Source organism: Panulirus ornatus, chromosome 20 (assembly GCF_036320965.1).
Source record: "Panulirus ornatus isolate Po-2019 chromosome 20, ASM3632096v1, whole genome shotgun sequence".
NCBI lineage: Eukaryota > Metazoa > Arthropoda > Malacostraca > Decapoda > Palinuridae > Panulirus > Panulirus ornatus.
Window position 1 is genome coordinate 44,702,104 of NC_092243.1, and position 21,338 is coordinate 44,723,441.

Sequence of the window (21,338 nt, forward strand, 5' to 3'; positions counted from 1 at the left end):
CATCCTATTCCCTGACACCACACTACACCCTGACATCCTCCAGGTAGTCAGAGACTTCAAACTTCTTGGTGTCACACGAGATCATCAAATCTTTCTTAAACCGTCTGTGCATTCTCCACTATTAGAAATCACTTAGCATCCCACCAATTGAGCTAAAAAAAAGCCTATACCATCTTCACTCCACCTAAGTTCACCTACACCTCCCCAGCCTGGCAGTCCTCAATAACAGATATGCAAAGACATCAGCTAAAAAAAAAAAAAAAAAAAAAAAAAAAAAAAAAAAAAAAAAAAAAAAAGCACAGAAAAGGACATGCAGAATCATCCTGGGCCCTTCTTACACCACCTACCAAGATGCCCTCATCTCACTAATCATACTCATCATCGTTCTGCTATATACCTTATCACCTACAATGAGAAAATTGTTTTTTCCCAACTTATCTCCGTTTCCCGTGTTACCAAGATAGCGTCAGGAAACAGACGAAGAAAGACATATCCACTTACATACATATTCAACATTGCCCGCATTAGTGAGGTAGTCTTAATAACAGAGGACTGAGCCTTAGAAGGAATATCCCCTTCTCTGTTCCTGTTTTCGAAAATAAGAAACATACAAGTACAAATACATATATTTACATCCACATACATATACTTTTTTTTTTTTTTTTTTTTAATACTTTGTCGCTGTCTCCCGCGTTTGCGAGGTAGCGCAAGGAAACAGACGAAAGAAATGGCCCAACCCCCCCATACACATGTACATACACACGTCCACACACGCAAATATACATACCTACACAGCTTTCCATGGTTTACCCCGGACGCTTCACATGCCTTGATTCAATCCACTGACAGCACGTCAACCCCTGTATACCACATCGCTCCAATTCACTCTATTCCTTGCCCTCCTTTCACCCTCCTGCATGTTCAGGCCCCGATCACACAAAATCCTTTTCACTCCATCTTTCCACCTCCAATTTGGTCTCCCTCTTCTTCTCGTTCCCTCCACCTCCGACATATATATCCTCTTGGTCAATCTTTCCTCACTCATTCTCTCCATGTGCCCAAACCATTTCAAAACACCCTCTTCTGCTCTCTCAACCACGCTCTTTTTATTTCCACACATCTCTCTTACCCTTACGTTACTTACTCGATCAAACCACCTCGCACCACACATTGTCCTCAAACATCTCATTTCCAGCACATCCATCCTCCTGCGCACAACTCTATCCATAGCCCACGCCTCGCAACCATACAACATTGTTGGAACTACTATTCCTTCAAACATACCCATTTTTGCTTTCCGGGATAATGTTCTCGACTTCCACACATTTTTCAAGGCTCCCAAAATTTTCGCCCCCTCCCCCACCCTATGATCCACTTCCGCTTCCATGGTTCCATCCGCTGACAGATCCACTCCCAGATATCTAAAACACTTCACTTCCTCCAGTTTTTCACCATTCAAACTCACCTCCCAATTGACTTGACCCTCAACCCTACTGTACCTAATAACATATACATATATACAAATTTTCATATTCATACTTGCTCGCCTTCATCCATTCCTGACACCACCTCACCCTACATGAAACAGCACAAATGCATGAAGGAAAAGAAAAAAGAAAACATATATTCTCTTTTCACCAACACCCAATCACCACCCCCTACATCAGCGAGGTAGGTCTAGGAAACATGAAGAAAGGCCACTTTCTGCTCAAACTCATCCTCTAGTTATCATGTGTAAAGCACGAAAACTGCAACTCCCTATCCACATCTAGGCCCCACAGACTTTTCCATGGTTTACCCCGGATGTTTCACATGCCTTGATTCAGTCTATTGATGGCACATTGACCACAGCATACCACATTGTTCCAATTCACTCTATTCCATGCATGCCATTCACCCTCCTGCATGTTCAGGCCCCAATTCCTAAAAATATTTTTCACTCCATTCTTCCATCTACAATTTGGTCCCCTGCTTCTCCCTGTTCCCTCCATTTCTGACACATATATCCTCTTTGGTAACCTTTCCTTTCTCATTCCCTCCATATGTCCAAACCACTTCAACACACCCTCTTCTGCTCTCTCAACAACACTTATTCATTTCCACAAGTCTCTTACCCTTTCATTACTTACTCGATAAAACCACCTCACACCACATACTGTCTTCAAACATTTAATTTCCAACACATCCACCCTCCTTGCAATCATATAATATCATTGGAACTTATATTCCTTCAGAAAAACATATTTTTGCCCTCTGAGATAAAGTTCTCTCTTTCCACACACTCTACAATGCTCCCTGAACCATTGCCCCCCTACCCCAGCCTATGACACTTCTGCTTCCATGGTTCCATTTGCTGTCAATTCCACTTACAGATATCAACAACACTTCACTTCCTCCAATTTTTCTTTGTTCACATTTACATCCCAACTAACTTGTCCATTAACCCTGCTGAAGCTAATAACCTTGCTTTTATTCATATCTAATCTCACGTTCTCCTTTCACACACTCTTCTAAACTGTCACCAACTTCTGCAGTTTCCCACTCAAATCAGCCATCAGTGAACAACAACTGACTCACTTCCCAGGCCATCTCATCCTCAACAGACTGCATACATACCACTCTCTCCAAGACTCTTGCATTTAACCTCCCTGACCATCCCATCTAAAAACAAACAAAAACAACCATGGTGACATCACACACCTCTGCTGCACACTAACCTTCACTGGGAACCATTCACTATCCTCTCTTGCTACTCATATACATGCCTTACACCCTTGATAAAAACTTTTCACTGCTTCTAGCTGCTTACCTCCCACACCATATATTCTTGTGACCTTCCACAAAATATCTCTAACAACTCTATCGTATGCCTTCTCCAGAACCATAAATACCACATACAAATTCAAAGAAAACACCTTACCTACACATCCTCTACCACTTCTGAAACTACAATGATCCTCCCCAGTTTGATGCTCTGTACATGCCTTCACCCTCTCCATCAATACCCTCTGATAAAACATAAAAGGTATATTCAATAAACTTATACCTCTGAAATTTGAAAACTCACCTTCATCCCTTTTGCCTTTATACAATGGCACTAAACATGCATTCCACCGATCTTCAGGCACTTCACCATGATCCTATATAAATACAATGAATATCCTTGCCAATAAATTAACAACACTGTCAACCCTTTTCTTAATAAATTCAACTGCAACACCATTCATTCCCACTGCCTTGCCACATATCAACTTTCACAACTTTTCACCAAACCACTGTCCATAACTCTCTTACTTTGCATACCACCTTGACCAAAACACCCTCCATCTGCCACTATCATCAAACTCATTTAACAATACTTCAAAATACTCACTCCATCTCCTTCTCACTTCATTATTACATCCTATCACTTCCCCTTTTGCCCCTTCACCAATGTTCCCATTTGTTCTCTTGTCTTTCACACATTACTTACCTCCTTCCAAACCATCTTTCTATTCTCCTTAAAGGTTAAAGATACCCTCTCACCCCAAATGATATTTCCCTCTTTTTCAGCCCCTGTGCCTCCCTCTTGACCTCTTGCTGCTTTCCCTTATACTTCTTTCGATCGTCTTTACTCCTTTCCAGTAAGTACAGCCCAAAAGCCTCTCTTTTCTCTTTCATCACTAGAAATTAAACTTCATCCCACCACTCACAATCCTTTCTAATCTGCCCACCTCACACCTTTTGCATGCCACGTGCATGTTTGCACATACCATCACTCCTTCCCTAAATACCTTACCACTCATTCAAATCTGCCCACCCTCTACCTTTCACAAGCCATGTGCACCTCTTGCACATGCCATCTCTGCTTTCTTAAATACATTCCATTCTTCATCCATTCCCTCACTTCATTTCCTCACACCTTTTGCCACTCTACACTCAATATCTCCTGGTATTTCTTCACATAAGTCTCCTTTCCAAGCTCACTTACTCTCACCACTCTTTTTTGAAAACCTCTACAAATCTTCACCCTCACCTCCACAAGATAATGATCAGACATCCCACCAGCTGACTCTCTCAGAACATTTACATGCAAAAATCTCTGTTTTACATGCCTATCAATTAATACGTAATCTAATAATGCCAAGTAACCATCTCTCCAACTCACATACATATACTTGTGTATACATTGCTTTTTAAACCAGGTATTCCCAATCACCAGTCTCTTTTCAGTTCAACTCCACAAGCTCTTCACCATTTCCATTCATAGCACCGAATATTCCATGCACACTAATTATGCCCTCAGCTGCCAAATTCCTTACCTTCGCATCTAAATCAATCATCACTAATATCCAGTTTGGTGCACCAAAACAGCTGAGGCATTCACTCAACTTCTCCCAAAACACTTGCCTCTTATGATCTTTCTTCTCATAGCCAGATGCATATGCACCAGTAATCACCCATTTCTTGCTATCCACTTTAAGTTTTACCCACATCAAACTAGAATTTACTTCCTCATACTCTCTCACATACTCCCACAACTACTGCTTCAGAAGTAGTGCTACTCCTTTAACTCTTGTCATCTGACCAACCCCTGACTTTACTCCCAAGACCATCCAACTTATCTAATTTCTACATCCAGGATTTGATATTCTACACCTTTTGCTTTCCATACATATTCTTCTGATGTTTCAAACTCTACCAAGTTTTTTCTCCTCACCAAACTTCTTTAAATCTTCATTCCACTTTGTCTTTCCTCTCTTTCCACAACACATTCTTACAATGTAATACATCTTTAATATAGGCTTTATCACACTTTTCACCAAGCTAATCAACTACAGTCAAGAGAATATTGTTATCAGTGCTGAGTTTTTGTTACAGCTGTCAAAAATATTTTCCAATTCCACTATAATCAATTCCAGTACTTGAAACTCTGACCAAGAAAAACAGACTGAGCTCCCTTCTGGCTGCGAGACCAAGGATGACAAGAGTAAATAAACATTAATCAGCTGATGATGTCAGTACACAGTGGTAGTAGAGGTTTTGTGAAATTTCATGGATTTGTACGTAGCATTTATGGATCTAGAGAAGGCATATGATAGAGGTGATAGAGATGATCTGTGGAAGGTATTAAGAATATATGGTGTGGGAGGCAAGTTGTTAGAAGCAGTGAAAAGTTTTTATCGAGGATGTAAGGCATGTGTATATGTGTATGAGTAGGAAGAGAGGAAAGTGACTGGTTCTCAGTGAATGTTGGTTTGCGGCAGGGGTGCATGATGTCTCCATGGTTGTTTAATTTGTTTATGGATGGACTTGCTAGGGAGGTGAATGCAAGAGTTTTGGAAAGAGGGGCAAGTATGCAGTCTGTTGTGGATGAGAGAGCTTGGGAAGTGAGTCAGTTGTTGTTCGCTGATGATACAGCACTGGTGGCTGATTCGAGTGAGAAACTGCAGAAGCTGGTGACTGAGTTTAGTAAAGTGTGTGAAAGAAGAAAGCTGAGAGTAAATGTGAATAAGAGCAAGGTTATTAGGTACAGTAGGGTTGAGGGACAAGTCAACTGAAAGGTAAGTTTGAATGGAGAAAAACTGGAGGAAGTGAAGTGCTTTAGATATCTAGGAGTGGATTTGGCAGTGGATGGAACCATGAAAGCGGAAGTGAATCATACGGTGGGGGAGGGGGTGAAAGTTCTGGGAGCATTGAAAAATGTGTGGAAGTCGAGAACATTATCTCCGAAAGCAAAAATGGCTATGTTTGAAGGAATGAAGGAATAGTGATTCCAACACTGTTATATGGTTGCGAGGCGTGGGCTATAGATAGAGTTGTGCGGAGGAGGGTGGATGTACTGGAAATGAGATGCTTGAGGACAATATGTGGTGTGAGGTGGTTTAATCGAGTAAGTAATGAAAGGGTAAGAGAGATGTGTGATAATAAAACGAGTGTGGTTGAGAGAGCAGATGAGGGTGTTTTGAAATGGTTTGGTCACATGAAGAGAATGAGTGAGGAAAGGCTGACAAAGAGGATGTATGTGTCAAAGGTGGAGGGAACGAGGAGAAGTGGGAGACCAAATTGGATGTGGAAAGATGGAGTGAAAAAGCTTTTGAGTGATCGGGGCCTGAACATGCAGGAGGGTGAAAGGCGTGCAAGGAATAGAGTGAATTGGAACGATATGGTATACTGGGGTAGACGTGCTGTCAATGGATTGAACCAGGGCATGTGAAGCATCTGGGGTAAACCATGGAAAGTTTTGTGGGGGCCTTCTGGTGCATTATACATGATAGCTAGAGACTGAGTTTGAACGAATGTGGCCTTTGTTGTCTTTTCCTAGCGCACATTCGGGGAGAGGGGGTTGTCATTTCATGTGTGGCAGGGTGGCGACGGGAATGAATAAGGGCAGACAGTATGAATTATGTACATGTGTATATATGTATGTCTGTGTGTGTATATATATGTATATGTTGAGATGTATAGGTATGTATATGTGCGTGTGTGGATGTGTATGTATATACATGTGTATGTGGGTGGGTTGGGCCATTCTTTCATCTGTTTCCTTACGGTACCTTGCTAAGACAGGAGACAGCGACAAAGTACAATAAAATAAATAACACTGGAAAGTTATTTAACACTATTACATCTGTATATACAGTATGAATATGTTTATCATGTACTGCTATATAGGACAGTATAGTTGTGCAGGTAAATGATGGAATATTATGAAAGAACAGACTGCTTGCTTTTCTAGTCCCTTAGCTGCACTTCTTTGATCAATATTTCAGTGTTATTTTTCTACAGTAAACTAACTTGTATGTATCACTTTTCTTCTATCTACCTATCTTCTATGTATACCTCTGATGCCCATTCCCTTTGGGATCTCCCTCATCGGGGCAGCCACAGCAAAAGTTTCCATAAATGATACATTCCAGTGTCGCTTCTTAGCCTCCTAGGGCCTCACCATTAACAGGCCACGAGCAAAAGGCAACTCTACTGCTGTGTTTCTAGAAGCTCTTACCTCATGTTCCTACACATTACTTCTACCCCATGTTCTAACCTACTGCTTCTACCTAATGCTCACACCCAAATGTTCTTAACTACTACTTCCGACACTCTTGTCTAATATCCTTAATGTTTTCTTCAATTAATAAAAACGAAAAACAAAATATTCCTTCTGTGTGATTACTACATTCTATTTTCTAAAAGCTGACTTGTGAATTCTGAAGGGAGGCATACCTAACTGAAGAACTGGTTGGTATGCTCCTTGTTGAAAAGTGAGATATTTTGTAAAGGGGAGGATGGGGTTTCATGGTTTGTTAGTTAAGAAAAGGAGGATTTAAATAAACCTGGCTAATGCCTGGTAAGCACTTGCTGGTTGGCAACTTAAAGAAGAAGTGACCATTCTTCAAGGAAGTTCAGCTTCCTATTTTATGAATGTCTAAGACATGTTGCTCATACATGTCACAAGCAGTCTCTGTGAGTGATTGGATTTTCAAATTATATACTAACAAGACATGGTATAGTTCAAATATGCAACTGGAGAACTAGAATGAGAGAATACAGGATAAAACTACTTCAGAAACAAGCACTTAGAAACAGCTTCCATTAACATTCTAAGAGTATTTCCTTACCTGGTAACCTGGAGGCAACAGTTTCACGAATCTTTGGGGCCCAGCAAGCTCTCAGTGCTTCAATATCACTTTCATCGCGGGGATGTGGAGCATTCTGTGGTGCCACTAAGGATGATCCTGGATAAGGATTGGTTTCCTCTCCATCAGTACTACTTATATTTACAACAACTGGAGGAAGTGGTCTGGGCGGTAATTCCCGGATTTCAGTCATACTTTCATTAGAAGCAAGATCCTCCCAGCTACCTCCTAATCTGTAACAGTATGAAAAATAAATTATATCTCTAAAAGTTTATAAATTTTACAAAGGAAAGCTTATCAACACATCAGACTGCCATAAGCATCTGCATTTTCAACTGTTTTCTGTATTAATATCAACACAATCCACACAAGATCATGAGATGCTTTCCTGCTCACGGACCTTTTCACACTAAAATTGATCATAAGCTCAAACAGGGAATACAAACAGGTTTTTTCTTTTCTTTAAAAGAGCAGCAATATTCTATATAAACTTTGAATTTCCAATATTTCACTATGATAACTAGTAACATGAGCAGCACCTCATTATGTAACATTTCCACAAGTAGATAATATATCCCTGGGGGTAGGGGAGAAGACTACTACCTGTATAACTCCTGAATACTGTTGAAGGCTTCCTTGTTCACGTGGAACACAGTGAACAAGTATGAAAGAAAGGATGCACATACATGCATAAATACACATATACATTTCTTTTACACACTTGATCGCAGTTTCTCGCATTAGCACCAGGAAACAGATGAAGAAAGACATATGAACTCACACTCACACACACATATATATATATATTATTATTTTTTTTATCACACTTTGTCGCTGTCTCCCGCGTTAGCGAGGTAGTGCAAGGAAATAGACGAAAGAATGGCCTAACCCACCCACATACCCATGTATAAACATACACTTACACGCATGCACATATACATAACTATACATCTCAACGTATACACATATATACACACACAGACATATACATATGTACACATGTACATAATTCATACTGTGTGCCCTTATTCATTCAAATCGCGACCCTGCCACACATGAAATAACAACCCCCTCCCCCCTCATGTGCGCGAGGTAGTGCTAGGAAAGGACAACAAAGGCCACATTCGTTCACATTCAGTCTCTAGCTGTTATCAAATAATGCACTGAAACCAAAGTTCCCTTTCCACATCCAGGCCCCTACAACACTTTCCATGGTTTACCCCAGACGCTTCATATGCCCTGGTTCAATCCACTGACAGCACGTCCATCCCGGTATACCACATCGTTCCAATTCACTCTATTCCTTGCATGCCTTTCACCCTCCTGCATGTTCAGGCCCCGATCACTCAAAATCTTTTTCACGCCATCTTTCCACCTCCAATTTGGTCTCCCACTTCTCATTCCCTCCACCTCTGACACATATATCCTCTTTGTCAATCTTTCCTCATTCATTCACTTCATGTGACCAAACCATTTCAAAACACCCTCTTCTGCTCTCTCAACCACACTCGTTTTATTACCACACATCTCTCTTACCCTATTATTACTTACTCGATCAAACCATCTCACAAGACATATTGTCCTCAAATATCTCATTTACAGCACATCCACCCTCCTCCAAACAACTCTATCCATAGCCCACGCCTCGCAACCATATAACATTGTTGGAACCACTATTCCTTCAAACATACCCATTTTTGCTTTCCGAGATAATTTTCACGACTTCCACACATTCTCCAACACTCCCAGAACTTTCGCCCCCTCCCCAACCCTATGATTCACTTCCGCTTCCATGGTTCAATTCACTGCCAAATCCACTCCCAGATATGTAAAATACTTCACTTCCTCCAGTTTTTCTCCATTCAAACTTACCTCCCAATTGACTTGTCCCTCAACCCTACTGTACCTAATAACCTTGCTCTTATTCACATTTACTCTCAGCTTTCTTCTTTCACACACTTTACCAAACTCAGTCACCAACTTCTGCAGTTTCTCACACGAATCAGCCACCAGCGCTGTATCATCAGCAAACAACAACTGACTCACTTCCCAAGCTCTCTCATCCACAACAGACTGCATACTCGCCCCTCTTTCCAAAACTCTTGCATTCACCTCCCTAACAACCCCATCCATAAACAAATCAAACAACCATGGAGACATCACACACCCCTGCCACAAACCAACATTCACTGAGAACCAATCACTTTCCTCTCTTCCTACACGTACACATGACTTACATCCTTGATACAAACTTTTCACTGCTTCTAACAACTTACCTCCAACACCATATATTCTTACTACCTTCCACAGAGCATCTCTATCAACTCCATCATATGCCTTCTCCAGATCCATAAATGCTACATACAAATCCATTTGCTTTTCTAAGTATTCTCAAATACACTGCTCTTCCCTAATCTGATGCTCTGTACATGCCTTCACCTTCTCAATCAATACTCTCCCATAAATTTCCCGGGAATACTCAACAAACTTATACCTTTGTAATTTGAGCACTCACTTTTATCCCCTTTGCCTTTGTACAATGGCACTATGCAAGCATTCCGCCAATCCTCACGCACCTCACCATGAGACACACATACATTAAATAACGTTACCAACCAGTGAGCTTGGGAAGGAGACCTGTGTGGGGAAGTACCAGGAGAGACTGTGTACAGAATGGAAAAAGGTGAGAACAATGGAAGTAAGGGGAGTGGGGGAGGAATGGGATGTATTTAGGGAATCAGTGATGGATTGCGCAAAAGATGCTTGTGGCATGAGAAGAGTGGGAGGTGGGCTGTTTAGAAAGGGTAGTGAGTGGTGGGATGAAGAAGTAAGAGTATTAGTGAAAGAGAAGAGAGAGGCATTTGGACGATTTTTGCAGGGAAAAAATGCAATTGAGTGGGAGAAGTATAAAAGAAAGAGACAGGAGGTCAAGAGAAAGGTGCAAGAGGTGAAAAAAAGGGCAAATGAGAGTTGGGGTGAGAGACTATCAGTAAATTTTAGGGAGAATAAAAAGATGTTCTGGAAGGAGGTAAATAGGGTGCGTAAGACAAGGGAGCAAATGGGAACTTCAGTGAAGGGCGTAAATGGGGAGGTGATAACAAGTAGTGGTGATGTGAGAAGGAGATGGAATGAGTATTTCGAAGGTTTGTTGAATGTGTCTGATGACAGAGTGGCAGATATAGGGTGTTTTGGTCGAGGTGGTGTGCAAAGTGAGAGGGTTAGGGAAAATGATTTGGTAAACAGAGAAGAGGTAGTAAAAGCTTTGCGGAAGATGAAAGCTGGCAAGGCAGCAGGTTTGGATGGTATTGCAGTGGAATTTATTAAAAAAGGGGGTGACTGTATTGTTGACTGGTTGGTAAGGTTATTTAATGTATGTATGACTCATGGTGAGGTGCCTGAGGATTGGCGGAATGCGTGCATAGTGCCATTGTACAAAGGCAAAGGGGATAAGAGTGAGTGCTCAAATTACAGAGGTATAAGTTTGTTGAGTATTCCTGGTAAATTATATGGGAGGGTATTGATTGAGAGGGTGAAGGCATGTACAGAGCATCAGATTGGGGAAGAGCAGTGCGGTTTCAGAAGTGGTAGAGGATGTGTGGATCAGGTGTTTGCTTTGAAGAATGTATGTGAGAAATACTTAGAAAAGCAAATGGATTTGTATGTAGCATTTATGGATCTGGAGAAGGCATATGATAGAGTTGATAGAGATGCTCTGTGGAAGGTATTAAGAATATATGGTGTGGGAGGCAAGTTGTTAGAAGCAGTGAAAAGTTTTTATCGAGGATGTAAGGCATGTGTACGTGTAGGAAGAGAGGAAAGTGATTGGTTCTCAGTGAATGTAGGTTTGCGGCAGGGGTGTGTGATGTCTCCATGGTTGTTTAATTTGTTTATGGATGGGGTTGTTAGGGAGGTAAATGCAAGAGTCCTGGAAAGAGGGGCAAGTATGAAGTCTGTTGGGGATGAGAGAGCTTGGGAAGTGAGTCAGTTGTTGTTCGCTGATGATACAGCGCTGGTGGCTGATTCATGTGAGAAACTGCAGAAGCTGGTGACTGAGTTTGGTAAAGTGTGTGGAAGAAGAAAGTTAAGAGTAAATGTGAATAAGAGCAAGGTTATTAGGTACAGTAGGGTTGAGGGTCAAGTCAATTGGGAGGTGAGTTTGAATGGAGAAAAACTGGAGGAAGTGAAGTGTTTTAGATATCTGGGAGTGGATCTGTCAGCGGATGGAACCATGGAAGCGGAAGTGGATCATAGGGTGGGGGAGGGGGCGAAAATTTTGGGAGCCTTGAAAAATGTGTGGAAGTCGAGAACATTATCTCGGAAAGCAAAAATGGGTATGTTTGAAGGAATAGTGGTTCCAACAATGTTGTATGGTTGCGAGGCGTGGGCTATGGATAGAGTTGTGCGCAGGAGGATGGATGTGCTGGAAATGAGATGTTTGAGGACAATGTGTGGTGTGAGGTGGTTTGATCGAGTAAGTAACGTAAGGGTAAGAGAGATGTGTGGAAATAAAAAGAGCGTGGTTGAGAGAGCAGAAGAGGGTGTTTTGAAATGGTTTGGGCACATGGAGAGAATGAGTGAGGAAAGATTGACCAAGAGGATATATGTGTCGGAGGTGGAGGGAACGAGGAGAAGAGGGAGACCAAATTGGAGGTGGAAAGATGGAGTGAAAAAGATTTTGTGTGATCGGGGCCTGAACATGCAGGAGGGTGAAAGGAGGGCAAGGAATAGAGTGAATTGGAGCTATGTGGTATACAGGGGTTGACGTGCTGTCAGTGGAGTGAATCAAGGCATGTGAAGCGTCTGGGGTAAACCATGGAAAGCTGTGTAGGTATGTATATTTGCGTGTGTGGACGTGTGTATGTACATGTGTATGGGGGGGGGGGTTGGGCCATTTCTTTCGTCTGTTTCCTTGCGCTACCTCGCAAACGCGGGAGACAGCGACAAAGTATAAAAAAAAAAAAAAAAAAAAAAAAAAAACCAGTCAACAATACAGTCATCTCCTTTTTTAATAAATTCTTCTGAAGTACCATCCAAACTCACTGCCTTGCCGACTTTCATTTTCCACAAAGCTTTTACTACCTCCTCTCTGTTTACCAAATCATTTTCCCTAATCCTCTCACTTTGCACACTACCTCGACCAAAACACCCTATATCTGCCACTCTATCATCAAACACATTCAACAAACCTTTAAAATACTCACTACATCTTCTCACATCACCACTACTTGTTACCACCCCCCCATTAGCTCCCTTCACTGAAGTTCCCATTTGTTCCCTTGTCTCAGGCACTTTATTTACTTCCCTCCAAAACATCTTTTTATTCTCCCTAAAATTTAATGATACTCTCTCACCCCAACTCTCATTTCCCCTCTTTTTCACCTCTTGCACCTTTCTCTTGACCTCCTACCTCTTCCTTTTATACATCTCCCACTCATTTGCATTATTTCCCTGCAAAAATCGTCCAAATGCCTCTCTCTTCTCTTTCACTAATAATCTTACTTCTTCATCCAACCACTCACTACCCTTTCTAATCTGCCCACCGCCCACACTTCTCATGCCACAAGCATCTTTTGCACAAGCCATCACTGCTTCCCTAAATACATCCCATTCCTCCCCCACTCCCCTTACGTCCTTAGTTCTCACCTTTTTCCATTCTGTACTCAGTCTCTCCTGGTACTTTCTCACACAAGTCTCCTTCCCAAGCTCACTTACTCTCACCACTCTTTTCACCCCAACATTCTCTCTTCTTTTCTGAAAACCTCTACAAATCTTCACCTTTGCCTCCACAAGATAATGATCAGACATCCCTCCAGTTCCACATGCCCTGGTTCAATCCATTGACAGCACGTCGATCCCGGTATACCACATTGTTCCAATTAACTCTATTCCTTGCGCACCTTTCACCCTCCTGCATGTTCAGGCCCCGATCACTCAAAATCTTTTTCACTCCATTCTTCCACCTCCAATTTGGTCTCCCACTTCTCCTCGTTCCCTCCACCTCTGACACATATCCTCTTGGGTCAATCTTTCCTCACTCATTCCCTCCATGTGAACAAACCATTTCAATACACCCTCTTCTGATCTCTCTACCACACTCTTTTTATTACCACACATCTCTTACCTTTTCATTACTTACTCGATCAAACCACCTCACACCACATATTATTCTCAAACATCTCATTTCCAACACATCCACCCTCCTCCGCACAACCCCATATATAGCCCATGCCTCACAACCATATGACATTGTTGGAACCACTATTCCTTCAAACATACCCATTTTTGCTTTCCGAGATAATGTTCTCGCCTTCCACATATTCTTCAACGTTTCCAGAACTTTCGCCCCTTCCCCCACCGTGACTCACTTCCGCTTCCATGGTTCCATCCACTCCCAAAGCCACTCCCAGATATCTGAAACACTTTACTTCCTCCAGTTTTTCTCTATTCAAACTTACCTCCCAATTGACTTGACCCTCAACCCTACTGTACCTAATAACCTTCCTCTTATTCACATTTACTCTCAGCTATCTTTCACACACTTTACCAAACTCAGCCACCAGCTTCAACAGTTTCCCACAAGAATCAACCACCAGCGCTGTATCATCAGCGAACAACTGACTCACTTCCCAAGCCCTCTCATCTAAAACAGAATGCATACTTGCCCCTCTCTCCAAAACTCTCGCATTCACCTCCCTAACAACCCCATCCATAAACAAATTAAACAACCATGGAGACATCACAAACCCCTGCCGCAAACTGACATTCACTGGGAACCAATCACTTTCCTCTCTTCCTACTCGTACACGTGCCATACATCCTCGATAAAAAGATTTCACTGCTTCTAGCAACTTGCCTCCCACACCATATACTCTTAATACCTTCCACAGAGCATCTCTATCAACTTTTTCATATGCCTTCTCCAGATCCATAAATGCTACTTACAAATCTATTTGTTTTTCTAAGTATTCCTCACATACATTTTTCAAAGCTAACACCTGATCCACACATCCTTTAACACTTCTGAAACCACACTGCCCTTCCCCAATCTGATGCTCTATACATGCCTTGACTCTCTCAATCAATACCATACCATATAATTTCCCAGGAATACTCAACAAACTTATACCTCTATAATTTGAACACTCACCTTTATCCCCTTTTCCTTTGTACCATGGCACTATGCATGCATTCCGCCAATCCTCAGGCACTTCACCATGAGCCATACATACAATGAATATTCTCACCAACCAGTCATCAACACAGTCACCCCCTTTTTTAATAAATTCCACTGCAATACCATCCAAACCCGCCACCTTGCCGGCTTTCATCCTCCGCAAAGCTTTCACTACCTCTTCTCTGTTTACCAAATCATTCTCCCTGACCCTCTCACTTCGCACACCACCTTGACAAAAACACCCTATATCTGCCACTCTATCATCTAAAACATTCAACAAATCCTCAAAATACTCACTCCACCTCCTTCTCACATCACCACTACTTGTTATTACCTCCCCATTAGCCCCCTTCACCGATGTTCCCATTTGTTCTCTTGTCTTACGCTCTTTATTTACCTCTTTCCAAAACATCTTTTTATTCTCCCTAAAATCTAATGATACGCTCTCACCCCAACTCTCATTTCCCCTCTTTTTCACCTCTTGCACCTTTCTCTTGACCTCCTGCCTCTTTCTTTTATACATCTCCCACTCATTTGCACTATTTCCCAGCAAAAATCATCCAAATGACTCTCCCTTCTCTTTCACTAATAATCTTTCATCTTCATTCCACCACTCACTACCCTTTCTAATCTGCCTAACTTGCACACGTCTCATGCCACAAGCATCTTTTGCACAAGCCATCACTGCTTCCCTAAATACATCCCATTCCTCCCCCACTCCCCTTACATCCTTTGCTCTCACCTTTTTCCATTCTGCACTCAAGTCTCTCCTGGTACTTCCTCACGCAAGTCTCCTTCCCAAGCTCACTTACTTTCACCACTCTCTTCACCCCAACATTTTCTCTTCTTTTCTGAAAACCTCTACATATCTTCACCTTCGCCTCCACAAGATAAAGATCAGACATCCTTCCAGTTGCACCTCTTAGCACATTAACATCCAAGTCTCTCTTTCACACGCCTATCAATTAACATGTATTCCAAAAACGCTCTCTGGCCATCTCTTCTACTTACATATGTATACTTATGTATATCTCTCTTTTTAAATCAGGTATTCCCAATCGCCAGTCCTCTTTCAGCACATAAATCTACAAACTCTTCACCATTTCCACTTACAACACTGAACACCCCATGTACACCAATTATTCCCTCAACTGCCACATTACTCACCTTTGCATTCAAATCATCCATCACTATAACCTGGTCTCATGCATCAAAACTGCTAACACACTCACTCAGCTGCTCCCAAAACAATTGTCTCTCATGATCTTTCTTCTCATGCCCAGGTGCATAGGCACCAATAATCATCCATCTCTCTCCATCCACTTTCAGTCTTATCCATATCAGTCTAGAGTTTACTTTCTTACACTCTATCACATACTCCCACCACTCCTGTTTCAGGAGTAGTCTTACTCCTTCCTTTGCTCTTGTCCTCTCACTAACCCCTGACTTTACTTCCAAAACATTCCCAAACCACTCTTTTCCTTTACCCTTAAGCTTCATTTCACTCAGAGCCAAAACATCTGCATTTCTTTCCCCAAACATACTACTTATCTCTCCTTTTCTCTCATCTTGATTACATCCACACACATTTAGACACTCCAATCTGAGCCTTCGAGGAGGATAAGCACTCCCCGCATGACTCCTTGTGTTTCCCCTTTTAGAAACTTAAAATACATAAAATACATAATCGCTGTTTCCTGTATTCGCAAGTTAGTGCCAGGAAACAGACGAAGAATGGCCCATCAACTCATATACACACATATACATAAATGCCCACATATGCACAATACATTACATACATATCAACATATGGGGAAACAGAAGGAGTCATGTGGGGAGTGCTGATCCTCCTCAAAGGCTCAGATTGGGGTGTCTAAATGCGTGAGGATGTAACCAAGATGAGAAAAAAGGAGAGACAGGTAGTATGTTTGAGGATAGAAACCTGGATGTTTTGGCTCTGAGTGAAATAAAGCTCAAGGGTAAAGGGAAAGAGTGGTTTGGGAATGTCTTGGGAGTAAACTCAGGGGTTAGTGATGAGACAAGAGCAGGGGAAGGAGAGGCACTATTCCTGAAGCTGTAGTTGTGGGAGTATGTGATAGTGTAAGAAAGTAAACTCTAGATTGATATGGGTAAAACTGAAAGAGGACGGAGACAGATGGGTGATTATTTGTGCCTATGCACCTGGGAATGAGAAGAAAGATCATGAGAGGCAAGTGTTTTGGGAGCAGATGAGTCAGTGTGTTAGCAGTTTTGATGCAGGAGACCGGATTATAGTGATGGGTGATTTGAATGCAAAGGTGAGTAATGTGGCAGTTGAGGGTCTAATTGGTTTACAAGGGTGTTCAGTGTTGTAAATGGATATGGTCAAGAGCTTGTAGATTTGTGTGCTGAAAAAAGACTGGTGATTGGGAATTCATTTATTTATTTTATCTACTTTGCTTTGTCGCTGTCTCCCATGTTAGCGAGGTTTTGCAAGGAAACAGACGAAAGGATGGCCCAACCCACCCACATGCACATGTATATACATATACGTCCACACATGCAAATATACATACCTATACATCTCAACGTATACATATATATACACACCCAGACATATACATATATACACATGTACATAATTCATACTATCTGCCTTTATTCATTCCCACTGCCACCCCGCCACACATGAAATAACAACCCTCTCCCCACCCATGTGCGCGAGGTAGTGCTAGGAAAAGACAACAAAGGCCCCATTCGTTCACACTCAGTCTCTAACTGTCATGTACAATGCACTGAAACCACAGCACCCTTTCCACATCCAGGACCCACACAACTTTCCATGGTTTACCCCAGACGCTTCACACACCCTAGTTCAATCCACTGACAGCACGTCCACCCCAGTATACCACATCGTTCCAATTCACTCTATTCCTTGCACGCCTTTCACCCTCCTGCATGTTCAGGCCCTGATCACTCAAAATCTTTTTCACTCCATCTTTCCACCTACAATTTGGTCTTCCACTTCTCCTCGTTCCCTTCACCTCTGACACATATATCCTCTTAGTCAATCTTTCCTCATTCATTCTCTTCATGTGACCAAACCATTTCAAAACACCCTCTTCTGCTCTCTCAACCACACTCGTTTTATTACCACATATCTCTCTTACCCTATTATTTCTTATTCGATCAAACCACCTCACACCACATATTGTCCTCAAACATCTCATTTCCAGCACATCCACCCTCCTCCACACAACTCTATCTATAGCCCATGCCTTGCAACCATATAACATTGTTGGAACCACTATTCCTTCAAACATACCTATTTTTGCTTTCTGAGAGATTGTTCTCGACTTCCACACGTTCTTCAACGCTCCCAGAACTTTCGCCCCCTCCCCCACCCTATGATTCACTTCCGCTTCCATGGTTCCATCCGCTGCCAAAGCCACTCCCAGATATCTAAAACACTTTACTTCCTCTAGTTTTTCTCCAATCAAACTTACCTCCCAATTGACTTGTCCCTCAACCCTACTGTACCTAATAACCTTGCTCTTATTCACATTTACTCTCAGCTTTCTTCTTTCACACACTTTACCAAACTCAGTCACCAGCTTCTGCAGTTTCTCACACGAATCAGCCACCAGCGCTGTATCATCAGCAAACAACAACTGACTCACTTCCCAAGCTCTCTCATCCACAACAGACTGCATACTTGCCCCTCTTTCCAAAACTCTTGCATTCACCTCCCTAACAACCCCATCCATAAACAAATTAAAAAACCATGGAGACATCACACACCCCTGCCACAAACCAACATTCACTGAGAACCAATCACTTTCCTCTCTTCCTACACATACATATGCCTTACATCCTCGATAAAAACTTTTCACTGATTCTAACAACTTGCCTCCCACACCACATATTCTTAATACCTACCACAGAGCATCTCTATCAACTCTATCATATGCCTTCTCCAGATCCATAAATGCTACATACAAATCCATTTGCTTTTCTAAGTATTTCTCACATACATTTTTCAAAGCAAACACCTGATCCACACATCCTCTACCACTTCTGAAACAACACTGCTCTTCACCAATGTGATGCTCTGTACATGCCTTCACCTTCTCAATCAATACCCTCCCATATAATTTCCCAGGAATACTCAACAAACTTTATTTATATTTATATTTATATTTATTATACTTTGTCGCTGTCTCCCGCGTTTGCGAGGTAGCGCAAGGAAACAGACGAAAGAAATGGCCCCCCCCCCCCATACACATGTATATACATACGTCCACACACGCAAATATACATACCTACACAGCTTTCCATGGTTTAACCCAGACGCTTCACATGCCTTGATTCAATCCACTGACAGCACGTCAACCCCGGTATACCACATCGCTCCAATTCACTCTATTCCTTGCCCTCCTTTCACCCTCCTGCATGTTCAGGCCCCGATCACACAAAATCTTTTTCACTCCATCTTTCCACCTCAAATTTGGTCTCCCTCTTCTCCTCGTTCCCTCCACCTCCGACACATATATCCTCTTGGTCAATCTTTCCTCACTCATTCTCTCCATGTGCCCAAACCACTTCAAAACACCCTCTTCTGCTCTCTCAACCACGCTCTTTTTATTTCCACACATCTCTCTTACCCTTACGTTACTCACTCGATCAAACCACCTCACACCACACATTGTCCTCAAACATCTCATTTCCAGCACATCCATCCTCCTGCGCACAACTCTATCCATAGCCCACGCCTCGCAACCATACAACATTGTTGGAACCACTATTCCTTCAAACATACCCATTTTTGCTTTCCGAGATAATGTTCTCGACTTCCACACATTCTTCAAGGCCCCCAGAATTTTCGCCCCCTCCCCCACCCTATGATCCACTTCCGCTTCCATGGTTCCATCCGCTGCCAGATCCACTCCCAGATATCTAAAACACTTCACTTCCTCCAGTTTTTCTCCATTCAAACTCACCTCCCAATTGACTTGACCCTCAACCCTACCTCTGTAATTTTAGCACTCACTTTTATAAGCTTTGCCTTTGTACAATGTCACTATGCAAGCATTTCTCCAATCCTCAGGCACCTCACCATGAGTCCTACTTACATTAAATAACCTTACCAACCAGTCAACAATAAAGTCACCCCCTTTTTTAATAAATTCCACTGCAATACCATCCAAACCCGCTGCCCTGCCGGCTTTCATCTTCCGCAAAGCTTTTACTACCTCTTCTCTGTTTACCAAATCATTCTCCCTAACCATCTCACTTTGCACACCACCTTGACCAAAACACCCTATACCTGCCACTCTATCATCAAACACATTCAACAAACCTTCAAAATAATCACTCCATCTCCCTTTCACATCACCACTACTTGTTATCACCTCCCCATTAGCCCCCTTCACTAAACTTCTCATTTGTTCCCTTGTCTTACACACTTTATTTACCTCCTTCCAAAACATCTTTTTATTCTCCCTAAAATTTAATGATACTCTCTCACCTCAACTCTCATTTGCCCTCTTTTTTACCTCTTGCACCTTTTTCTTGACCACCTGCCTCTTCCTTTTATACATCTCCCAGGCATTTGCATCATTTCCCAGCAAAAATTGTCCAAATGCCTCTCTCTTCTCTTTCACTAATAAGCTCACTTCTTAATCGCACCACTCACTACCCTTTCTAATCTGCCCACCTCCCACACTTCTCATGCCACAAGCATCTTTTGTGCAAGCCATCACTGCTTTCCTAAATACATCCCATTCCTCCCCCACTCCCCTCACATCCTTTGTTCTCACCTTTTTCCGTTCTGTACTCAGTTTCTCCTGATACTTCCTCACACAAGTCTCCTTCCCAAGCTCACTTACTCTCACTACTCTCTTCACCCCAACATTCTCTCTTCTTTTCTGAAAACCTCTACAAATCTTCACCTTCGCCTCCACAAGATAATGATCAGACATCCCTCCTGTTGCACCTCTCAGCACATTAACATTCAAAAGTCTCTCTTTCACGCGCCTATCAATTAACACATAATCCAATAACGCTCTCCGGCCATCTCTCCTACTTACATATGTATACTTACATATATCTCTCTTTTTAAACCAGTTATTCCCAATCACCAGTCCTTTTTCAGCACATAAATCTACAAGCGCTTCACCATTTCCATTTACAACACTGAACACCCCATGTACACCAATTATTCCCTCAACTGCCACATTACTCACCTTTGCATTCAAATCACCCATCACTATAACCCGGTCTCATGCATCAAAACTACTAACACACTCACTCAGATGCTCCCAAAACACTTGCCTCTCATGATCTTTCTTCTCACGCCCAGGTGCATGTGCACCAATAATCACCCATCTCTCTCCATCAACTTTCAGTTTTACCCATATCAAACTCGAGTATACTTTCTTACACTGTCACATACTCCCACCACTCCTGTTTCAGGAGTAGTGCTACTCCTTCCCTTACTCTTGTCCTCTCACTAACCCCTGACTTTACTCCCACGACATTCCCAAACCACTCTTCCCCTTTACCCTTGA

At 42.2% G+C, this 21,338-nt stretch overlaps 1 protein-coding gene across 1 annotated transcript in view; it reads right to left on the reverse strand.

Annotated features, from left to right (window-relative positions):
- Positions 1 to 21,338, reverse strand: part of Sirt1 (Sirtuin 1) — a 116,094-nt gene that overhangs the window by 22,521 nt on the left and 72,235 nt on the right. Inside the window, exon 10 of the mRNA XM_071674820.1 lies at positions 7,599 to 7,849. Coding sequence (XP_071530921.1) covers positions 7,599 to 7,849 — 251 coding nt within the window. The remainder of the gene's footprint in view (positions 1 to 7,598; positions 7,850 to 21,338) is intronic.